At 43.9% G+C, this 23,061-nt stretch overlaps 1 protein-coding gene across 1 annotated transcript in view; it reads right to left on the minus strand.

Annotated features, from left to right (window-relative positions):
* Positions 1-2,745: 2,745 nt before the first annotated feature.
* The window catches only part of GPI (glucose-6-phosphate isomerase), a 111,740-nt gene continuing 91,424 nt past the window's right edge, over positions 2,746-23,061 (minus strand). The window contains exons 13-18 of the mRNA XM_085638472.1: positions 18,527-18,656; positions 9,465-9,541; positions 9,068-9,196; positions 8,717-8,792; positions 8,567-8,633; positions 2,746-3,110 (exon numbers count right to left, since the gene is read on the minus strand). Of these exons, the coding sequence (XP_085494598.1) occupies positions 2,987-3,110; positions 8,567-8,633; positions 8,717-8,792; positions 9,068-9,196; positions 9,465-9,541; positions 18,527-18,656 (603 nt within the window). The 3' untranslated portion in view covers positions 2,746-2,986. The remainder of the gene's footprint in view (positions 3,111-8,566; positions 8,634-8,716; positions 8,793-9,067; positions 9,197-9,464; positions 9,542-18,526; positions 18,657-23,061) is intronic.

Consider the following 23,061-nt stretch of genomic DNA (forward strand, 5'->3'; position numbering starts at 1 on the left):
GCGCCCCTTTGATGTTCTCGTTCAAAGAACAAACAAAGAACATGCTTTGCTGCGCCCGTTTGACTTACAATGTGCTTTCTCTATCCACAAACGATGTTTGTTCCTTTATTTTGAGATGCTTTTAGTATTACTGTTTTGTGACTTAATGAACATTAAGGAAATGTTACTGTGAAACTGGACAACGTTCACAGTGTTTATTCCTGATCGCAGTGGCTGCTTCATGTCCGTTGCACCATTCAGGGAGTCCTTTCGTTGGCGCTATCATGAGGAAGCTGGAAACTTTTGCCACATTCTCTTAAAAAGCACAGCATGTTGGTGACTGGTTAATCGATTAGACCTATGTAGCGCTTTAGATCTCAAAGCGCTATGGTGGGTGCAGCAGTTACAACTCATGAAATATGGGGTGCAACTCATAAGGAGGGGGCAGGTTTGAGTGCACATTGGCTGCAATCGAACTCTTAAGATGATGGGCTGTGTGTATCCATTATCAGCAGTCTTCGCTAAGTGCTCTTGTTTGTTTTGTGGTTGTGTTAATGCTTTGCTGCGCCCGTTTGACTTGCGTGCTTTCTCTTTCCACAAACTCGATGTTTGTGTTCCTTTATTTTGAGATTTTTAGTATTAGTCACACCCCCACACAACCACCCCCACCCCCAACCCCACACACACACCCCCCCAAACCACACAACCCCTACGCCCCACACCCACACCACCCCCACCCCACCCACACACCACCCCAACCCCACACACACGTACAACCACACACCACCCCAACGCCCCACACCCACACAACCCCAACGCCCCACACACATACAACCACCCCAACCCCACACACACGTACAACCACACACCACCCCAACGCCCCATACACAACCCCAACGCCCCACACCACCCCAACCAACCACACCCAACCAACCACACACAATCAGCATTGGCATAGCCAATAGGTCTCGCCTTTGGGACCTTATAAGTGTTTAGCCACGAAACAGTTGATGTGGTTGCCCCAAGGATATTGTGCTGCATAACTAAATACTTAGAAGGTCCCAAAAGCGAGACCTATTGGCGATGCCAATGCTTGGTTTTTTTATATAGATTCTTTAGCAATGCAGTACAGCACTGGGAATGCTGTGCCACATGGATCACACCACTTACCAAGCCAATGCCTTCCAAATGAGACCCATTAGCTGTTCCAATGCTTGCTTGGTACACACTGCTGACAGGTTTACATCACTCACGTTTCTCCTTCAGATGAAGTCCGATATACTAACATTACAACAAACATATGCTATAAGCATTTATATCCTTCATAACAAGGCATCCTCTTGGTTTACTTAGGTTATGTAACCACTCCTTAAATTTAGGATGGTCTTGGGTGTTTGTTCGGTTTCACTTGCAGAATGAGATGCATGAACAATACCTCTCCTCACTTTGAGGCAGTGAGCACATCTTTGCCGGTCTGAGGATTATTTATTCTAGGCGGTGAAAGCATGTGGAGTTACCTTTAGGCTGCCAATGAATGTGCACCCCACGTTCAGCACTGGTACCAATACACTAAGTAAATCAGTGTGTGATCAGACAAGTCTTTTAATCTACATCCTTCAGCTGGGGTTTGTTGCCCTTTGTTAAGGTCAGTGTATGCAGCAGGGTTCACCCATACCATCTTGGCACAGATATTATAGGGGACAATCATTTATACCAGCCATTTCCGACATATAAAACCTACGGCGCGAAGTCTTTCCCATTTAGGATCTTGGAATCCAACCGTTGGTCCTTTCAGCCAGAGCAGACAACAGGTTCACTCCATCATTAGGAGTTTTAAAAAGTTTATTTGACGCAGCCACAGGGGAAACAAAAGTATTTTTCCACTACTCCTACCCAAAAGATTGAAAGGCTGCCTGCTTGAATACTTACCAATTTTGGGTCGTGTCTTCGCGTTCAGATTCATTTGAGGATAATATTGTTGAGGGCGAACATTAATGTATTGTCCTTTTCACCTCTTGTTTTCGGCGTTTTCCAGTTCACCAGGTCCGAAGATACAAATTCACTCCTGGTCAACTCCACAACCCCTTTCCCACCCCAACACCAGTGCTTTGGCACGGCCCTAAAGAAGCATTTAAAAACAAAATACAACGCTTCAGAGTCTATGGTGGTTTTACTGAACCCACCCCAAGGTAGGGCATTTGTTTAGGCAGATATCACCAAGAAAGGTTGTGTAGTTCTAAATGTTGCTAGAAAGGGCAGGCAGCGCCTACTCTATTCCTACCCACACAAAACAAACGGGATACTACTTTTGCTTCTGCAAAGAGGTAACTGTTGCCAACAATACTAGTGTGACCGGTGCTAAGGTCGAGTACAAGAAATGAGGAGCAGCACGAGTGGCATGTGCAGGCGATAGAGCTGTACAGGAAGGGACACATTGTCGAGAACTAAAAATTCATTGAAAGCGCAGAGATGGAGGGGAAACTTAATGGGTACAAGGCATTCAAGCACTTTTGAAAGTAAAGGAACTGGGAGACATCATTATACGAGGGTGAAACTGGTTGAGGTGGAGAACAAAAACGGAGAGTGGGTGAATCGTGAGGAGGAAAGACCGGATTCTGGAAGAACACTGTGCTAATCTGTGGATGCAGAGATTTAGAATGATGGCAGAGAACAGGGGAAAAATAAATAAATCAAACTCCATTAAACCCTTATTAGGTTTTGGAATTTGTGTGTGAAAAACTAAGAATACAAATAAAAACACTTCAATTAGCAGTTGGTGTTTATTTGTGCAAATTCAGATCGGGAGCACAGAATGGAAAACTCACAATTCCAGTAACCACAAAGACAAAACCGTTGCCATAATTTTACAGTAGAATCCTAACCTTTAAACACAAGTGCAAGGGTTTGGTGAAAAGTGCCACAGGTTGCTCACGCTTAAAAACACATTCAGTAACTACAACATTGATCTGACGGCTTTGGAGTCCGAGGGTGTTCTTTTAGTAGAGTGTCACGCTCTGTGTTTCTTGATAAAGCCGATCAGACCATTGGTCGAGGAATCATGAGCTGTCACAGGCGCATCAGATGCTAACTCGGGTTCAATTTTCTTTGCCAACTGCTTCCCAAGTTCAACCCTATAATTTTTTTAAGAGAAAGATCGAAGATTACATTTCTTTTAAATTAATGGAAAGCATTATCCACATATCGGAGACAATCCTCCTGCAGCACTGGGTTTTAAACTGAATATTGCGTTTTGGAAGCCAGTATAGAGCACTGAAACAGACAAGCATAACGAAGAACCAGCCTAATAGCCCGATTGTATAGTGTAATTCAGGTTTTCACAAACTGGAGTAATTCACCAACTCAATTGTGCTGAATAACTGAAGTGACCTGAAACATAAGAACCTAGAATAAAAAATAAAAAAATTAAAAAAAACGTTCACAAGATGTTTCCAAGACACGAGTGGGGTGCCAACAAATACATTAATTACCTCTGGTATTGCCCTTTTTGGGGGCTACTCTAACTGCAGATTCCTTAGCTTGTGAATCTTCCAAGGAGCCAAACAAACGGGAATCTGCAACATATACTGTGCATCCCCTGGTGGCACCAGAGGTTTCCATTAGGACTCCGACCTTCCTCGAGACAGGACTACAAGGAGCATATAAAGCCATCACCCCGTGTCTGAACGTGTTTCATTATTTCTTTCTGAGGCCAAAGTGTCAGACAGATTTAGCAACAACTAGGAATGTGTCAACGTTGACCTTAAACAGAGACGCCACACGACAGAATGGCAAGGTGGGATAGCGATAAGAAATCTGCAATAAAACATTAACAAGTAGAAGCGGGATTGAAGTGTTTAAACTTATTCTTCCGATGGATTCATCTAACCACAGATTCATCACCTTGTGAATCGATACCGGGGCATTCATAAAGAGTGTGAAGGTGCACCAGAAAGAAGTCAGTGAATTCCAAATATATCCAAATATCCTTTATTGTAGCAGCAGTTTAAAATTGGACATCAGCCAACGCGTTCCGTTCCGAATGGAACTTCGTCAGGGCGCCAATATCTTAAACACGGTCCGATTACGTACTGCGCGTGGGTCAATATTTCCCAAAATTCATTAAAGGCAAACAGAGGCCTTGATTCTCCTTGTACCAGGAAGAGTGTTTCGTAAGGAGTAATTATTTTCAGTATTTCAAAATCCCAAGGGCCAGTGTAGCAGCCAATCATCCTGGTCCGTGTAGATTCCCACAGGATCGGTCCCTGATCCAGACAGGTTTTGAATGTCCAGATGAGGGACCTATCATGTGGGAATCTACACGTACCAGGACGATTGGCCGCTACACCGGCCCTTGGGATTTTGAAATACTGAAAATAATTACTCCTTACGATACACTCTTCCTGGTACATGGAGAATCAAGGCCTCGGTTTGCCTTGAATTAATTTTGGGAAATATTGACTCACGCACACTACGTAAATAGGACAGTGTTTAAGACATTGGAGCCCTGACGAAGTTCCATTCAGAACGAAACGAGTTGGCCGATGTCCAACTTTAAACTACTGCTACAATAAAGGATATTATTTGGAATTCACTGACTTTTCTGGCGCACCAACACACTCTTTATGAATTTACTGATCTGGTTTCCAGCGGAGTAAAAGTGCGGCGAACTCTGGAAGCTGATGCAGACTTTCTAATTTTTTATATTTAGGAACTGAGGTGCTGAACCGTGGTCAGCCGCACATTGCTTGTTTAGCCTCAATACCGGAGCATTGCCTTCCTCCAAGGGTGTAGATCTGAGGGGGCTAAAGAGCCCTCCCTGTAGACTTAAAATCGATAAACTAGTGCCAGGTGACAGTAGAGATGTTCATGTGGCTGCCAGGCAGATGTCCAAACACAAATTCCTTGAGCTACAGTCGTAGCCACAGATTTCCCGCTAGTGAAGTAGGCTTAAGGCTTTACCAGGGTAATTATTTGCCAAAAAGTAGCACGGCTTGATGCAGAGTACAATACATCAGGATACAGTTTCTGGATTGCCTTAACCTCGCCCCCCACTCACTAATGAACCCTAACGGTTGATCGATAGCATCTACATTTATAAGAGTAAGGAGAAGTCTAAGGGCACGATAGAAAGAAAACTGCTTACAAAAGCTGAACTGCAGGCTGTCAGAATATGCACGCATTTAACAGCAATAAGAAACAATGACTTGAAGGTAAAGAGTCAGAGTACAGCTATCAAAAGGCTCAAAAAAGGAGCCCACACCAAGACACTAGAATTAAACGGAGGTTCTACAGATAACTGGGAGAAACGTGAGAACTATTTAACAAAACATCACAAGGAGCAATCTGAATGACAATCATTGGTCAGACACACAAAGAAAGGCCAAAAGGGCTGATAAGTAACCTTTAATTGGTGCACACAACACAGTGCGGCCAGCCAAAGGTAATACAAATAGAAGAACATTAGCTAATTTAGCCTATAGAGGGTAAACCTGCTTTTCCACACCAGGTAACATTTGAACCAGTGGCCTGAATAGATTTGCTATAGCGGTAACAAGCAGCCAACCTGAAATCCACCACCTCCAACAATAGATCAGAATGTCTTTTAGTTTTGCTTAATCTCCAGGCATTAATCCAGAGAGTCTGGAGCTTCAGGTGTAGCATCCCTGCCTTGATGCTGGGACTGCAGGTCGAAGTGTGACAAGGAACAGGAAGTCCAAGTGGGGCAGATGCTCAGGGGTCAACAATTGTGATTATCAGGCCCGATGGATCTGCTTTGAATGGTTCTGCCTGACTTTCTTCAGGACCCATGTGATTAGAGTCAAAAGGTGGAAACGCATAAAGGAGGCCAAAATCCAACAAAGGCTGAAAACGTCTCTTAAAGACCCCTATAGAAAAGATACTCTAATATGCAAAAGGTTGGACACTACAGTGCTTTTAAAAGATACCAAATAGGTCTACTGAGGGTACACCCAACTGGGTAAAAACACTGCGCCACCTCTGGACACAACTGCCACTTATGATTAGCAAGAGGGCGCTGCTCAATTACTCCACACTGATGTAGAGAATTTTTGCTAAGTGACTGACCATTAGCGAAATCCAGTGCTGCACTGGTCATCACCAAAGCTTGAGAGCCTCGAGCTAGAGCGAGATCCAACGCCCTTCTGCATCTTACAAACCACACAGGGGTCTTGTCAGAACCTGTCAATCTGACTACAATAGAAGGCAAAGAACCTTTAGGACCAATAAGATGCCTCGCCTCCAGATTTATAGGATAACGTCCCCTGTATTTAGGATCTTTAAACATACCACCCTCCTCCCAAGAATTCTTGGAACTGGGTGTATTGAAGCAGTTTCCTATTCATATTGCAGCCTCAATTTTTGCAACATTCCAAAATAATCTGTATTATCTTCTAAAATTCATAATTTCATGTTAATTTTTTATTTGCATTTTATTACAAACAACTCACTGTTTCTGTAATATAAATGAACAACCAATGTTCCATGAAATACGGGGGCTTCCTTATGGCCGTAAAACAAGCACTTGCTTTCATCCATTTCAAATTTCACCGAATTTTACATATATTACACCCATTTTCAACTTTCAATTTCTACCAACGTATCTTCCTCAAATCAAATATTCAAAGTAGATTATCAGTACTGTGTGTATGCTCTGATTATCAGAGCTCCAAAGGGTAATGAAGATCGGCGGGGAGAATCTCCACTCTTTTGGAAGGTTTCAAAATTTGATGGAGTACATTTTGAACAGGGGAAACTGCATTCACAAAGCAGAGATGTGTGTGACTGGCATCAAGTCTTAAGTTTATATCTTCACTGCACTAGTACGAGCAGAATATGGTTTCCCCTTTACATGTAGGAGTCTGTGCCACAAGGCTCTCTGTATTCAGATGCAGTTTCAAGAATTTAGGATCACCAGATGGTGTTTTGTGATATCTTGTGATCAGGAGACTCACTGAGCCGAAAACCGTTTTGGCCAAGCTGGCAGCATCAGGTTAGTCAGGGTTTCATTGAAAGGCAACAAGGGTTCAGGGATAGCTGGCCCATATTGCAAAATATTCTTTAATGGAGGTTGGCTCTAGTCTCAACAGGGAGCAGTAATTCCAGGATTTTTGCAACCCACCAACAGCTAATTGCAAAGGAAAGACTATGTAGGGTGACCAAAGGGCACATCCAGGGCTGACTCCAGTGAGGTAAGTAAATGGCTTTTTGCAAGTCAAGATAAAGGCCAGGATCTGTATAGTGAGGCAGAAGCAAAATATCGGTCTCCTTGTAGTAATCGCATTGAACATGTTTGGAGGCCTTCTAGGGCATGCAAATCCTATCCAAACATTTACACCAGTTTCCAGAAGTACTGCTACAGACGTACTGCTAAATAGGCAAAAGACATGGAGACCCCCTCATCAGCATCATTACTTTAGTGATACTATCTCTATGTTTGACAAGGGCTTGCAGAAAATGGATCAGAGATCAGGATGCTGCCTCCACCAACAAAGGATCAAGTGGTAAGACCTGCTGCACAAGAGTTGAGCATGGCACAGTGCCAATGGAGGTTTGTCCTGGGTCAGTCAGTGTAATGTGAGGGACCAATGGCAGAAGTGTGACAGGAAGCTTTAAGGGTTCAAGGATCCAGGAAGTGCACCAAGGGGACCCAGAACTATATACAATATTTGCAGCATGGGCGCCTTGAAAGTCTCCAATGCTCTGCAGAGTGAATCATGGCCCAGGGAACGCTGCCCGCACAAGCACAATGTGCGAGCCAGGCAGCGAGGTAAATGTCACTCGCTCACAATTTGCGGTCTCTCCGTGGATTGGGAGCGTCTGGACACTGTAGTGCTTGGTTTGTGTGCTTCTTCGATAACTAGTCCTTGGAGTGGTCTTTTGACTTAGACCCACCTGACAAGGGCAGCCTCAACTGAGATCATCACCCCACCCTTAAGTAGCAGAAACAAAATCGCTCTACTTCAGTGCCTAAACATCAGATAAATCACAATATTTACAAAATGGGCTAAATATGTTTCACTAAAGATTAATCAACATTTTGTTAATCATAAAACTACAATGCAGCAGAAGGCAAAGCTCTTGAGAATGAGGAAAGCTGTGGGATAGGCAAGCGTCCAATAGCTGACCTCTGGAACAAACTGGCAGATACTTCTGAGAGACCCCGACACATAGGTCAAATTCAAAATAATGGAGGGGGGGACTGCGTTAAATAGTGGTAGCGGGTTTGTGACCCAGAGTCTGACTGTACTGGAGCAGCAAGAGAAGCTGCCGACAGCGAGCACCATCAATCAGATCCTCATCCCTAAGCAGGATTGTAAGATTTAGGGCTGGGCAAGTGATTTGTTTACCTCTTTAAATCTTAGGATATTAAAATTTCTGTCATTGAAATTTTTCCTTGCTGCACCTCTGCTTGCGATAAGTGTTGCCCATCTATTCTAGGAGTGCTAAACTGGGCCTCAAGGTTGTACACTGCAACTGAGATCATCAATATGCAAAATTGCTGCTCGATGTACCTTGAAAAAAACCAAAACCAATAAACAAAATAAATAAGGTAACTACAATGGCTTACCCCCACTGGTCATAACTGTTGATGTCCCACACAACTCCCTGAACAAAAATCTTCTGTTCATACATAGCTGTAAAGAAAAAATTTAAAAGTAGTACTTAAAATACAATAATACACATTACATGGAATCAAAAAGATGAAATTAAAATTTACCTATCAACACTCCCAGCATAAACGGAGTAAGTTTTGTGAAGACCATTGAATTTGTTGGACGATTTCCCTCAAAAACCTTCAGAAAACAGTAAAACAATCTTAATAGCAGAACATGGACAGTAAATTGTAAAGAATGCAACAAGACACATTCCGATCGAAAATACTAGGTTTTTCTCAGAAGTAGAAAAGTGTAATGACTGGGTTTGAAAAAGGGGTAAGCTTCAGAAATGGATTTCAGAAGAGTTTAAACCTTCCAAACACTCAAAGATGACAACGTTAAAATACATGCAACTTATTAGTTAAGCGCAAGAAACAAGAACTCAAGAAGAGAAAATTATCTAAAGGCAATACCTTGTGTGGCAGCAGCTTGGCCAAGGCATCTCCGCTCAGTCCACTAGCCTCCAACTCCTTACGAGCTTCATCTGTTGACTTTCCCTTCATTAAGGCTTCAGTCTGGGCTAGGAAGTTGGCCATAAGTATCTAAGAGTGAAATATCAGAAAAGGCAGAATTAAGTACTCCTAATTCCAGGTGTTTTCGCACAATGTGATCCCTAAAGGTCTTTAGGTTTGCTCAACCCATTGGACACAACATAAAAGGCACCATCACCTAATTTTTGAATTGTTACAAACATGTACAAGTTTATCGGACAACATCCTCCTGCCTCTTAGCCCTGCCACCCCCTACTCCCCCAAAAAAGAAAGTCCCATTAATTCAATGTACTCATTGCAAAGTCTTAAAGGAGCTTACTGTATGGTGCAGTCCTTGTCTGATGGGATGCTGCGTTTGGACTGGGATTAAGAAATCACAAGGGATCATGCGGGTACCTGCAAGATGAAAGAACAGGATTAAAAGCAGCCCTAAGAGAAAGCGATGCGAGACAAGAGGTGGAAAACTATACGATGAACCTCCGTACCCTATTAGATGAACAGGCTCAGAGCAACCCTGTTCATGTGGACAAACCAAACTGCTTATTCTAATTAGGAATTGAACAATCCACATGTTTGTACTTAATTAGATGTAGCTGCAGAAAGTAGCTCCAACAGCAATTTTAAAATAACGTTAAATCAGAAGTAAGAGGACACAGGAGAGTTTGGTAGTTGTGACAAAGGATCAGAACGGCATTTTTTAAATGGGAAAGAAATATGAAAATTCACATTAACAGCTTCCTTTAGCATATTTAATATTCTAATGCATAGATAGGTGGACTGATTATACTTCCTTGCCTGAAGACCAAAAAAATCCCCACAATACAACTAATTAAAATACATGAAAGCCGGCAATATGTATAAATGTCTAATTTTATTTTTTGTGTTCAATTCGATTGTGACCACTCTAGGCACCTGTAATAAAAAAAAAACCTTGCATAACTAATAAGTTACTGCAGTAGGGTAGTTACGTTTTTACGTTGCAAGGCTAATTTCTAGGTCCGGACCAATAGCACAGCTATTGCTAGACAGAGTACTGCTGAGAGTGGCTGTGCCCAAATACCGCTTACTTTGAGTACAGATTTTGGATTGGACACAAGTGGAGTGCTTCTGCTGAAAAAGAGGGCTTCCATTGTACGGTTTGCTTTTTGGGACAGTTTATGCTTAACGGAGTAACACTGACTTGGTTATGGTGACATAGCACTAATCAAAGCTGTAGGACAGTTATGACAAAGGCAGTATGCCTGACATTTATTGTAAAGAGGCCTTATGAAAGATCCTATGCAGAATTCAGTAGTCTTGAGTTGGTTAGTTGGGCAGCCAATGATGGCAGCTGCAGGCCGAATTAGTTCTTTGGAAAACCCATGTCAGATACCACAGGTTTATTATGAAATTGCACAAAGACAGGAACCTCAATCAATTTATTGTGAAAAGTGTTTTATATAGCCAACAGCCCTTTAAGGGTGGACAATCATTACACTGTTAAAGACTGAAGATAGATATTTTCTTTCTTGGAATTTCAGATTACCACAGTAAGCAATGGTTGTGGTGTTGGGTTATGCTCGGACAAACGCATGGAGATGAAGATTTGCAATGTTCTGGTTAGACCCATTCCACGGGGTTGGCTATTATGGCGGTTCCTGATAAACTGGCAGCCTATGTGCCTCCATTGGTCGTGGCAAGAAGCAAATTGTGAAGGTTAGAGGGTTAAATGGTTGATTGGGAAACCGGCCGGATGCCTTTGGTCTCTGTTCATTCTGAAAAAGGTATGACAAAGGCAGGACTCTCATACTTGGGACAAAAATCCATTTATCCCATTTTGCCTTTAGTGGAGAAAAATTACAGTGAGTTAAAAGGCAATGGTCTTGATATTTTGTTAGAACATCACAGGTGAAATTAGTATGCAAGGGTTTTAGTGTTTGCCTCGTCAGATGAACCCTTTTTTTGGTAGATTAGACGTGGTGATTCATGGTAACCTTAAGTGGAGTAGCATTTGGCCTGGCCTGTAGGAAAGTGTCCTTTTTAGGTCGAACCTAGAGGCAGCGCGCATGTGCTGCTCTGCGAGGCATACTGTAATGTCTCTAGGAAATAAGACCCCCACCACATGCCCACCGCTTAGGATTGGTTATTTAGTCCGCCTTTCTAAATGCCATAGTTTTTGTTCGTGGCTAGAGTACATTTGTCCCACCATGTGGTTGTTTGGATTCTGCCCTGGCGTTTGCCCCTGCTGCATAGATCCTTTTGATATGGGCCATATGTTTTGGTACCCGCACTAATTCTCTTACATTTCCTTTTGTGTTTTACTTTGCTCAGGCCCTCCTCCTGTTGTCAGTGTTCACTATGCTCCCGCACACCTCCAGTTGCCCGCATTCCCTTTGCTCCTGCCCCTCTGCAGTTGTCCGTTTTCAACATGCACCTGCTCCCCCCTCCAGTTATACGCATTCCCGTTGCTACCGCCACTCCTGTGGTCTGCATTTCCTTTGTTCCCGCCCCCTCCCATTGTCAGTGTTCACAATGCTCCCGACCCCCTAACATTGTCCACGTTCCCTTTGTTCCCGCCGCCCTCCCAACTTGTGGCAGCCCTTGAGCACCACGCCCCCCTCCCCCGGCATGCCACTAAGTTTAAATGCTGAACAGAGTCAGCGAAAAGCATTGGCAAAGCCAAAAAGGAGAGACCTATTGGTTTCGGCAAGGTTCTCTTTTTTTTTTTTTAAGTTTACCTTGCCATTACAAATAACGGCCTCATCAGTATCGCAGCAAGGTGACAGCTATTACATCATGGTCACAATGTTTACTAATGTTAGTCCTTCATTGTTGTCCGTCCATGGTCCACAGAGACTGCAGTGGGGGTTGGGCCTTGTATGCCACGTTGTGCAGCTGAACATGGGAACTGCACAGAGGAACAGGAGAGCAGTGCAGCCGCCATAAACCCCGGACACCAAGAACAGGTAAGGGTGAGACCCCCCCCCCCCCCGCCTCCCCCCACAATCACCAGCAGCTCCCTGAATCAGCAGGCTAGGCTATTTATTTAGACATACTGAAAATAGTTGCTTTGCGCCATCAGCAAGAGTGGGTCCAGGAAATGAGAAACACCCACTGCGGACCTGCCATTACTTAACCCTCTCCCCACAGTGCACCCGTACTCACAGGTACCTCTATGTGAAGCAGGCTGTCCATACCCTTCCTTGTCATGCTACCTCAGTCGTTGCATTTTCCTCCTGGGGATGTCCAACAAGTTTACACTTTAGTTTGCAGTTTATTTTCAGCTTGAACTCCCTGGCAGTGATCTTCGCTGGCTGGAGTTTGTTTCATATTTACGAAGCAGACTGTGCTGCTCACCAGGCTACCTCACACTTACACTGCTCGGGTGATGAGGTGGAAGTTGTCTGGTGTAGAAGTTTCGAAAAATCTCTTCAGCCATACAACTTGCCTTTTATTAGGCAAGTATCACCCACTCGCACTAGGAGGCAAAAGAAAGACCTAGGTGCACCTGGACCGGCTACCATAATCGGATCGTCCCTCTTTTCTGTTAGGATCCAATGATCAGTTATTCTCTTAAAAGCCATAACCACTACAAAAGTAACAGTCCAGTACAAACTAATTTGCTCCACTTTGGCTACACTAAAAGTCTTCCAGAATGAGGCAGCCAGTTGTCCTGTGGTGGGAGGGTAAGAGCTCGGTGTTCCTCGTGTGCTATGTAATAAAAGAGCGTGCCACGTTTCTATAATGTGGCGTAGTTGGGGAAAGAGCGTTGTGCAAGAACTTCAATTCTGAGTTACAAGTGAAATGGCAGATGAATAACTTAAAACATTGGTGAAGCCAATAGCTCTAGCTAAACACTTATAATGTCCCAAAGGCAAGATTTATTGGCTAAGCCAATGCTGGTTTTATAGTGGTCATCACCTCCCTACACCCCCATGCAGATGGTTAGGACTCTGCTGCCCAGTGCCAGTGCTCTCTCCCTAAAGTCAATGTCAGCAAATTGGTAACCTCAATTAGAAAGGGCTTTATTACCCTTCTTAAGCCCCAGGTATGTGGTACCAAGGGTACCCAGGGCATGGGAGGTTAGGGGGTCACAAGGGCCTGAAGCACTGTATGTGCCACCCTGAGTGACCCAAGTACACAGACGATAGCAGGCCTGCCATTGCAGACTGCACGAGCAGTGCAAACTGCTCCAACAGGACTTTGCCCTCAACATGTGGCAAGGTCAAAGCACTATTTTTAATATAGGTCAGTCAACCCTAAAGTAGGCCTCCTGAGGCCAGGAGGCATGGTGCATTATATTAAAGGTAAGGACACATATGTACAAGCTTATATGTCCCTATAGTAGTAGTTTTCCATTAAAGGCTACTATAAGTGATCAGGGGGCCATAGGATTAACAGGGGCTGGCACAAGGGCACCCCCATGTTTGCCAGCTCTATTATGGTCCCGCAGAGTATAGTCATGTTTGGTATCAAACAATTTGCCACATCACCCCAACAGGATTCCCATATTGGGTTTGATGTGACATGCACCCAGCTGTATCCCCCTAGGGGTTTCCCACCTGGTTGCCCCAGCACATTGTGCCCTGGCTGGCAGCCTGCAACTACTACCACAAATACTGTAATTTGACCCCTTGCCGGGAGGTGTGGACACTAGAGTCAAAAACAAAGGCCTGCCTGGATAGGGGACACCACCACCCTCGCTGACTAGTTGGGTAGTGAAGTAGCACATCAAGGCAGTGATCTTTAGAGTATTCACATTCTCCAAGATGAAAGCAGGCTAACTGAAAGGAGAAAACAACCCTCGCTCTGACCCCAGGCACATTTGGACCTGGGCAGACGGGAAATTTAGATAGTCTGGAGGTGTACACCCCCAGAAGGCTAGCCACTAGGGTGGGCTACCTGGTCTGCAAAGCCAAAGAAGGTTTTGGGTTCTGGGTAGAAAAGGTGACCCACATCCCCAGATGTGGTTACCTCGGGGGAGGATTAGCCGCTGGGGCTTGTAATACATTAGCCACTTCCCTCCACATCCGGAATTCTAGGATTTAAGGGGCACCACTGGCACCAGAACCTCAGATGCGGGAAGACTTGCAACAAAGGACAAAGAGACCAGAGTCTGCTTTGTGCAGACCCTGAAGGCACAAAGGTGCGGTAAACTGCACAAGTGGCAGCCACTCTGCAACTGCATGATTGCACGTCAACCTGGAACCAAGACCGGCTCCCCCAGACAGAGGGACCCCTTTGAGAGCCACAGGCAACTCCAGACTGCCCTGAACTAGCGGCACTAGTCCCCTGAAGCCCGCAGGTAAAAAGAAAGTACCAGAACCAAAGAATTGCTGGACATCAGGCCCTCCAAGGGATCACCCAAAAGTAGATGCTCCAGAGCATTGTGGGAAACTTAAACTTGACCTCCAGCAAGTTTCAGATGACTATTGTTTTCCGTCATAATTCTGGACATTGAAGTACCCCCACACGGACCTTACCGCTGCCAAGGCTGGTTGGTGACCAGTCTGATTACCACAATCTTTGACACTGCACCTAGAGGGAACTTCGCAGCACCTTCAACAGACCACCTCAGTGGCCCTGGTCTCTACCTTTTGCATCGGTTTCCTCATCAACACTGCCTAAGTGGTTAAACAAGCTTTCCCGCAGCTCCTGCTTCAGCATTAAAAAACAGCCAGGTCAACAACCAGGCCTCTCGGCCCAGGTAAAATTGTACTGACTGTTGCAGTATGGTCCTGGGTCCCGCATCACCTTAAACCCACAGTGGGTTCCACGCAAATCTACAAGTGACCAATTTTCACTAGTGCGTTTTATCATGGACTGCAATGTTAGTTTTACTGCAGTGAATTGCACAAGTGTATTTTTCTTCAAAAATCCACAACTCCTGTTAATCTTATCCAATTGTGTTCTTCCTGGGGTCTAAATTAATATGAAAGTTTATAAATTGGTGTCTGATTTCTTTTGAGTCTTGTCAATTACTTATAGCCCATGTTGGTACTCTGAAATGCTTAGCAAATTTTCCTCTAGTTATGCCAGACTTCTCTTTGCTGCACTACCTGGACTGAGCTAGGGATTTATTATTGTAAATCCAAGGACAATCTCTGGGGTATTGTGAGGGTATTATATTGTGCAATATAACCAGCCTCACAACATACAACTCCACTTTCCTACAAGGCCCTTTATACAAAAAGCCCCCCCCCCAAAAAAAAAAAAACTCTACATAGACAAATATACCATCATAGAGCTTCTTTAGGCCAGCCCTCTGTCTAATTGTCATTTTCATTCTGCTTCTCCCCATGACAGAAGTCTGCATGGGGCAGTCAGTCTGCCCATTCTGCCATTGGCTCTATTGCCCTGTGAGTAAAGGCAGACAATAGAAAAGTAAAGCCAGAAAATAGGTGCACTGCATTGTTTTGGGCAGGTGGCCACTCTAATTTTTTCCTTTTATACCTCCTTTCATTTCTTTTGTTCTCCTTTTTCTTTGGAGCATACATTGTCCCTCATTTCATCTGCAGTGTTCTGTATCCCATGCAGCCATTTTTACACTGGACAGTCATCTTGGTATGATACGATTTAAAGTTCAGCATTGTTTTGCCATTCTAAAAAGGGCCACTGTGTTTAGAAGCATTATTTAGGCCACCTCAGTACATGACTAAGGCACTATGCATTTTAGCATTTGAAAATGGGTGCCCAGTGCGATATTTGCTGAGCAGCTAACTTAACCAGTATTGTGCACAAGACATAGTTTTGATTTGTTTACACCGCTCCGAGACCACAAGCATGTTGCTTCTAAATGAGGCAGCTGCACTGGCACTTTAAAACAATGATACAGTATGTAGAATATAATTACAAGATGACCCCTCACAAAGTTTAATTTTATTTTTGCACTGCAGGCATATACCCGTGAAGTATGCGGCGGCAAATGTAAAATATTTTTATTGTTTTGATTTATATTTCATATGTTTGTAGGAGTTTGAATATTTATTTTATTGAGCAGCAATAAGGGGTGAATGCAAGAATCAGTCAATGGTTGAATGGCTGCATGAACGCAAGAATGAGTCGGAGTGCCTGCATTAGGACAACCGTTCTAAAACTCCGTGGCTGGAAAGACACATTCTGTTATAAGCCAGACCCATTGACATTGCTAATGCTGGTTATAACAATGAAATGAAGACTGATCCAGCTGGTCTGAACTCTTTCCATGAGGTGGATACTCATTGGCATTAGACATTTCTCAGAGTACGATTTTTTTTTTGCAGGACAAGATTTCATTTACATGAAATTAGAACTCTTTGCATGTTACAGGCTATACGTATATGTTCTGAACGAACGTCATTGATAAGTTACTTGCTGCATATGGGTGTGTATAATTTGAAGTTGGGAAGGAGGTGACGGTAGGACTATTAGAAGGAAAAAATACTCTTCCATCACTCACAAGATTACTTAAAGTTCCCTCAGAGTTCCATGGTGCAAGGTATTTTATTCCATCTATCGCACCACTAAGTTGATGCCACTGAGGAGAGAAAGCGCTGCTGAAGTTGTCCAATTTCTGCACACGTTTATTTTGTACATTGAATGACAGTAAACCCTTCCATTGATGGAGGTAGAGGAAGTGTCAATGTAAGGCAGAAGTCATTATAGAACAGAATCCACGATTGTGAAAGGGTCGAATGTACAATATGTCTAACGGCATATGTAAAATAGTTTAGGTGTCTTTAGGTAGGAATAAGACTGGTTACACAAAATGAGGTAATGCACTATTCTACCTGCTGAGACAAATGGCTGAACAAGTTTGAAGTCTTACGTGGTAATTTGGCTATTCAAAGTAACTGATCTAGTACTTTACTGCACGTTTGCATGCACATACAGATTAAAAATAGAGGGCACCAGATAAATTAACAAGGAACTTGGCACAGGCAGAGAGCATGTTTTAAAGTTAAAACCACACACCACAAATTTATTCCCACTTTGATTCGCTAGGAAAAATACAAAAAACACACAATAGTCCATACAAGATGGCAGCCTTGTTAAGGGTAGGGCTTAGGTTTGAAGGGTAGGACAGCAGAAGCCGGATACCAGGCAGTTTTCAGCAGCTAAGATTACCAGCAAATAAAAGTTACACACAATGTGTTTTGGGGTCTCAGTCAAGGCATTTGGAATGCATGGGGCGAGACCAGACAAAAACCCTGGTAAGAAAGGAGTGATAAGTCACGGAGTTATAAAGCACTGGTTTGCAAGAAATATACAAGGTATAGCACCTTCTTGTAACATGGTACTGCAAACACAGCTCACCATCAGTGAAAAGGCAGAATTTTTCCAGTTGTCAAAACACAAATTAAAGCAATTGGTAACAAAGGTCATGTTTATACTAGCTCCTTCCTGTCCATTGTAATCATTGGTGGGGCACATTTGTGAGAACTAATGTTCTCAAATGGTCAGGAAGGGATTCACCTACATGGAGATAAGCAAACTTTTATAGTGGTTTAGCTTCAAAAGTAATCTGAAAAGCATGGTGAGCTAGTTTGACACCAGTCACTTGATAAATAAAAGTACTTGGCTTGTTATTAGACAATGTCCAATACAATTTTACACCAAAGAAAAGTAAAGTTTGAACTAAGAGCTAGAGGTCAGAGTGCAGATTAAGAATGATGTGAAGCACCTTCCTGGGATCAAAATGTTGCAGTAGCACAGCATCAAGATTAGAAGATGCAGGGAATAAACTGCGTTTGTGGATTCCCCAATTCAAAACTTGGGTGCTGCACAATCAACATTCCCACTCCCTACTTAACTGAGACAAGGGTTTGCAACAGGCTCACTACAGGTTGCGAGCAGTGAGATGAAACAGTAATTATGAATACATAGATTTAAAAATGTGCCTGAATATGATCTACATTTCTAAATTGGGAAGGCTGGCTATAATTTTGTACCAGCAGTAGAAGGGAAGTGAAGGTGGGCAAAGAGACAATTTGGGCATCATCTGCAAAAGGTAGTATAGAAAAGGGATCTGGCAATGTGAGGCAATGCAATCTGAGAAGTGGACAAAGTCAGAGGGCAGAGTCCTTTTAATTCCCATACATAAGGGCAGAATAAAGGAGGTGGAGAAATTGGAAAGCCATGGCAGCAGGAGCACCAAGATACAGAGGTATACGGAAAGGAAAGAGCTAAACCAGACCATAAAGTATCAGCCTTTCACACAGAGGACAAGCAGAGTAAGGGGAGTGGAGTGGCCATCCTTGTCAAATGCAAAGTGATGTAGGATTATGAGAATGGAGAATAAGCAGCTGCTGTGTGCCGTGGATATAAGGTCAGAAACGTAGGTGAAAACGGTGTAATTTGTCCTGTGGAAAGTGGAGAAAGAGCACAGGAAAATTAAACATTACAATCATGCACAAACTATACCCTGATGTATCAGCTGGTAAAACGCATGTTGTCCATTGGTCCCAGGTTCACCCCAAACAATGGGGCCAGTGTTATAGTCCACACGAGCACCTGTTTTGGTGATGTATTTTCCATTAGATTCCATGTCACCCTAAAAGTCAAAAGAACAGAAGGAGTAAAGTTTGAACAGGCAAAAACTCGGGTAAAACGATTTACTACATATACACACACACACACACACACACACACACCAGTAGCACTGTACATTTAGGAGAATTATTTTGTACTCAGGAGGTTAAAATGCAATGCATCTTTGCATAACCATGGGTAATTCTCTGCTGTCAAGTAAGGCATTGCAAAACACCCTCTAATATCAATGGAGAGATGCCGCTAATATGTGTCCGCCAGCAACACACTAATGGGTGCAGGAAGTCTAGGGGAGAAGATGTAGCCTTACGGCTAGAGCTGTCAACCTCGAAGCTGGGAAACCGGGTTCAAGTCTCGACAACAACGCTCAACATCCTGCAAATCTGGGCAAATCACTTATTCGCCCCGTGCCCAACAAAAATGAATGTGTAATGAAACTGGTGCTCATGTAAAGCGCTCTGATACCCAATATCTTTGGTTCTAGTTTGTGCTATATAAACTTTTTTTTAAAAAACGAGGGAAAACTGAATTGAAGTATTCTGACAGTAACGGATTGCTCAATAGGTTAAATAAAATATGCACTGGTTTACAGTGTGAGACAGTAACACTACTTGTCTAATTAGGCATTAGGAGGTCGCCAGACACAAACGTTCCTCAGGTTTACCCAGAGAGGATCAGAAGGAGAATGTGGGGAAGAATGCATCACCAGGAGAATTGGATCTGGAATTACCATTTCCTCTAGTAAATAATTTCAAAGCAAATTATCAAGGATCAAGCAGGCCCCTGCTACTGCCAACTCCAAGAGTATGGAAGTATCAGCCCTACGATCTCACACTAACAAGTTTTACTTTAATTGCCTCCAGAAGATTCTTGGATGATGGTGTATGGGTGATCCATTACAAGTGCCTGGTGGAGGGTCACAAGGTTAGTTTACTCGAGTCCAGTGGCCACTGGGATCTTACTTTGGGGACAGTGGCTGGCTTGTGTGTGAGGGCACTTTAGGTACGCCTTAAGGGATCATTCAATGTCAGGCATCCGCATCTCTTGAACCACTGGTTGTGAGCAAGAATTTCCAAGGGTTACTGCATTCATTAGAGTCACAGGTTTGCTGCTCATTAGCCGCTGGTCAGAGACCTTGGCTTCAATTATGGATCTCTAAGAAAGGAGCACCCAAGAACCAGCTTTCCAATTGTTTCAGCATCAGGGAGACCTTCTCTAGCTGAAAATATGAAATCCCAAACCAGAAGTCTAGATTGGTACTGATCACAGAGGGTAGGTGAGAACAGTGCTGGTGTCAGGAGGTCTACATACTGACCGGCATGCCCAAAACGAAACTTGAGCACAATGAAGCCCTCCACCGAGTTATGGAATATTAATTTGTATAGCGCAATAATCACCTGAGAAGGTATCTAGGGGCTTGGCAGGTGGGTAGATTTGTGGTCCTCATGGTGCTTACACAAAGAGCCAGGTCTTCAGCTTCTTGTGGGACTCAAGATGTGAGCAGGAGGCTCTGTGTTAGAGATCATTCCATGTCTTGGGTGTGATGTAGGAAAATGAGCAACCTTCACTTTCGTAGATGCTGGAATGTGTGCACTTGAGCAATGCAGAGTGTAATGTCTGGTGGGTTGGTGAAAGTGTATGCAGCTCTTCACGTATTCTGGTGTTGTGTAAGGCTTTGTGTGTGCATAAGAAGTTTGAATTGGCTGCGCTTGTGAATGAGGAGTCAGTGAAGCTTCCTAAGGTGCAGTGTGAAGTGGGTGTGGCATGGGAGGTAGAGTAAGAGTCTTGCAGCAGTATTCTGGATGTCTGTAGGAGTTGTTTGGAGATTCCAGCGCAGAGTGTATTGCCATAGTCCAGCCTGCTGGTGACAAGTGCCTGTGTGATGGTCCATCTGGTGTTGAGGCAACAATTTGAAGATTTGTCGCAGGAGGTGCACACTACATTGACTTGAATCATCATGTTGAGCTTGTAGTCTAGGGCAGAGGCAGCTCCTCCATGTAGGCGGATGAGCATCGCCCCACTATTTTCTCACAGTGCGAGGGACAGAAACATAAAATGGTATTTTAAATACCATTTTACATTTCTGCTTCACACTGCGAGAAGGCAGGGTTTAGTTGGGGGTGGGTGGGCGTGTCTACTGGAGGGAAGGGGAGGAATTACTTTCCCACTGTTGTGGGCGCTGAAAGTTTGGTCGGCACTAGTCATACACACTCTGCATTTTCTCTGAAAATGGCCTCCCGATAGACACCTGTGTGGGGGTCTGCGTCCCAGCCATTCACAACACTGCCACTATAGCATTTTGATTGGCTGAGGGGAGGGAGGCTGCCTGCGGCTGCTTCCTGTTGTAGGACGACGCAGGACAGGCCGGTAAAGGCAAGTTAATTTAAACTTTATTAAACACCCATTCCAGGCTGCCACCCAGTGCTCCTCGGTGGCCAGCAGCTTTTGGCACCGATCTGGCTGTAGCCTCAGCAAGCAGAGCATGGTGGTCTATTCTGCTCTGGGCCTTAAGGCCCATCCATGACATCCAGAGGACTGCGCACCAAAAGAATTCGTGCAATTTAGTAGATGTGGGCAGGCAAGGGATCACAGCGTTGTTGTACTGAAATGTAACAGGGCGAGGTCTAAGAATGTCTAGGTGAGCGGTTGACATTTCGATTCATTAAGGAACCAAAAAAAGGTGCAGAATGTTCCAACTCCTGAGAATGTCAGAATGTGCAACACACTGATCATGTTGGAAAGGGCGAGTACATGAGTGTATTTTACATTTAAACAAAATTACTGTAGCCAAAAAGGTACTCCGTAGCTTTATTTCAGAAATAGTTTAAAATCATTAATATGCATGTGTAAAATACTGCGGCTCTAGCTTTCAACAGTGTTAGCAGGGGATTACATGTTTGGAAGAAGTGTGCTTTGTTGTTTGTAATTATAGTTTGCATGCTGGCTAGCTATGCTCAGATTTACCATGAAATGCACAAGGGGGATTAATACAATCTGCATGTCTCTTGGTCTGCTAATTTAATCACACAATTTATAAAGCAGCGAGATAGTGTAGGGAAGTAGAAGTGCACTGTTCAGGGGTATAACTGGAAATATATGAAAAGTGGCTGCTGTGGTCAACATATGGTGATTCAATTAATCCGCAAAATGTGCTATATTATTCGCCAAAAACGTTACATTTTGCTGGTTGCTCATACTACCCAAATGAATGTGGCTCAGAAATGTGTCGGCCGTTTCATGGTGTAAAATGTTCCTCGTAACTTACAATCGTGACCCTGGTGTTTTATTGGGACTTTGTGTTTCCTCAGCGTGCCCTATCACAGACCAAAGGTGTTGTGTCCATCAGATACAGTGCTCCTTGTGTTTCTAGATTCCACCTAAACGGGTTGAGGGCTCATCAGTCCCCTTTATAATTTTGGATAATTTAATTTTATTAACGTGAGGCAGTGAAAATTAAACACCTTGCTCCATCTGGAGGCAGTAAAGCACTGGAGTAGGTGCATGTTAAATCACAGTCCAATATTCTCTCTGAGGCTCAGTTGACACCACGCCTTACGCTGGTTAGGCGTCTTTGTTGAATTGCTTATTTTGCACACTTTATTCTGAAATGCCCTCATACTTGCACTTTAAAAATTGAAAACGATTTTAATCTCCACTGTTCTCCTCATATTTGTTTTAACTTGTGTTTTAAATTAGTGAATTCTCGTGATTAACTACTTCCTGGTACCTCGCTGTGCCGCCGAGAGCGGCCATCTTGGTTCTGGGGCGCTCTAGCCTCGGGCACACGGGACGACCATCTGATGCGCGCCGGATGGACGCGCAGCAGACGCGCCAAAGGCGCGCCCAAGGCAAGCCCATCTGCGCCCCGAAAGCGGCCAGCGCCAGCTATGCTGTCCGTGGCCCTCGTCTCGTGGAGGCCCTGCTGATATACAGCCTTAATGATTTATTGGTACTTCGACCCAATATGTGCACCCTCAAGCTTGACTTGGATGTGAGTTGTAGTTGTCCTTTATTGTGTACCAAGTGCCTATTCCATCGGAGCCATTCGCCGAGAAGGTTGTACCCTCACCTCAGTGGGGCGGGGAGTTCTAAAGCCCGCCCAATTATCAGAGCTGGCCTGATAAACAGTCGGTCGCTGGTAAAACACCACCAGGATATTTTTGATCTTATCCTCGATCAACATTTCGACCTTCTGTTTATCACAGAGACTTGGATGAATGACTCTTCCAATCCTATTGTTCAGATGGCGATCCCCGCAGGTTATTTGATTTGCCGAGCTGACCGTTTGTGTGGCAGGGGGGGTGGTGTGGCCATTGTTTACAGAGATGTCTGGGAGGTGACATTGGGTAACAATATCTCACTGGACCAGAATGAACTCCTTGACTTCACCATTGTTTTTTCGGCCCACT

The sequence above is a fragment of the Triturus cristatus genome, chromosome 12 (genome assembly GCF_964204655.1).
Source record: "Triturus cristatus chromosome 12, aTriCri1.1, whole genome shotgun sequence".
In the NCBI taxonomy this organism is placed as follows: domain Eukaryota; kingdom Metazoa; phylum Chordata; class Amphibia; order Caudata; family Salamandridae; genus Triturus; species Triturus cristatus.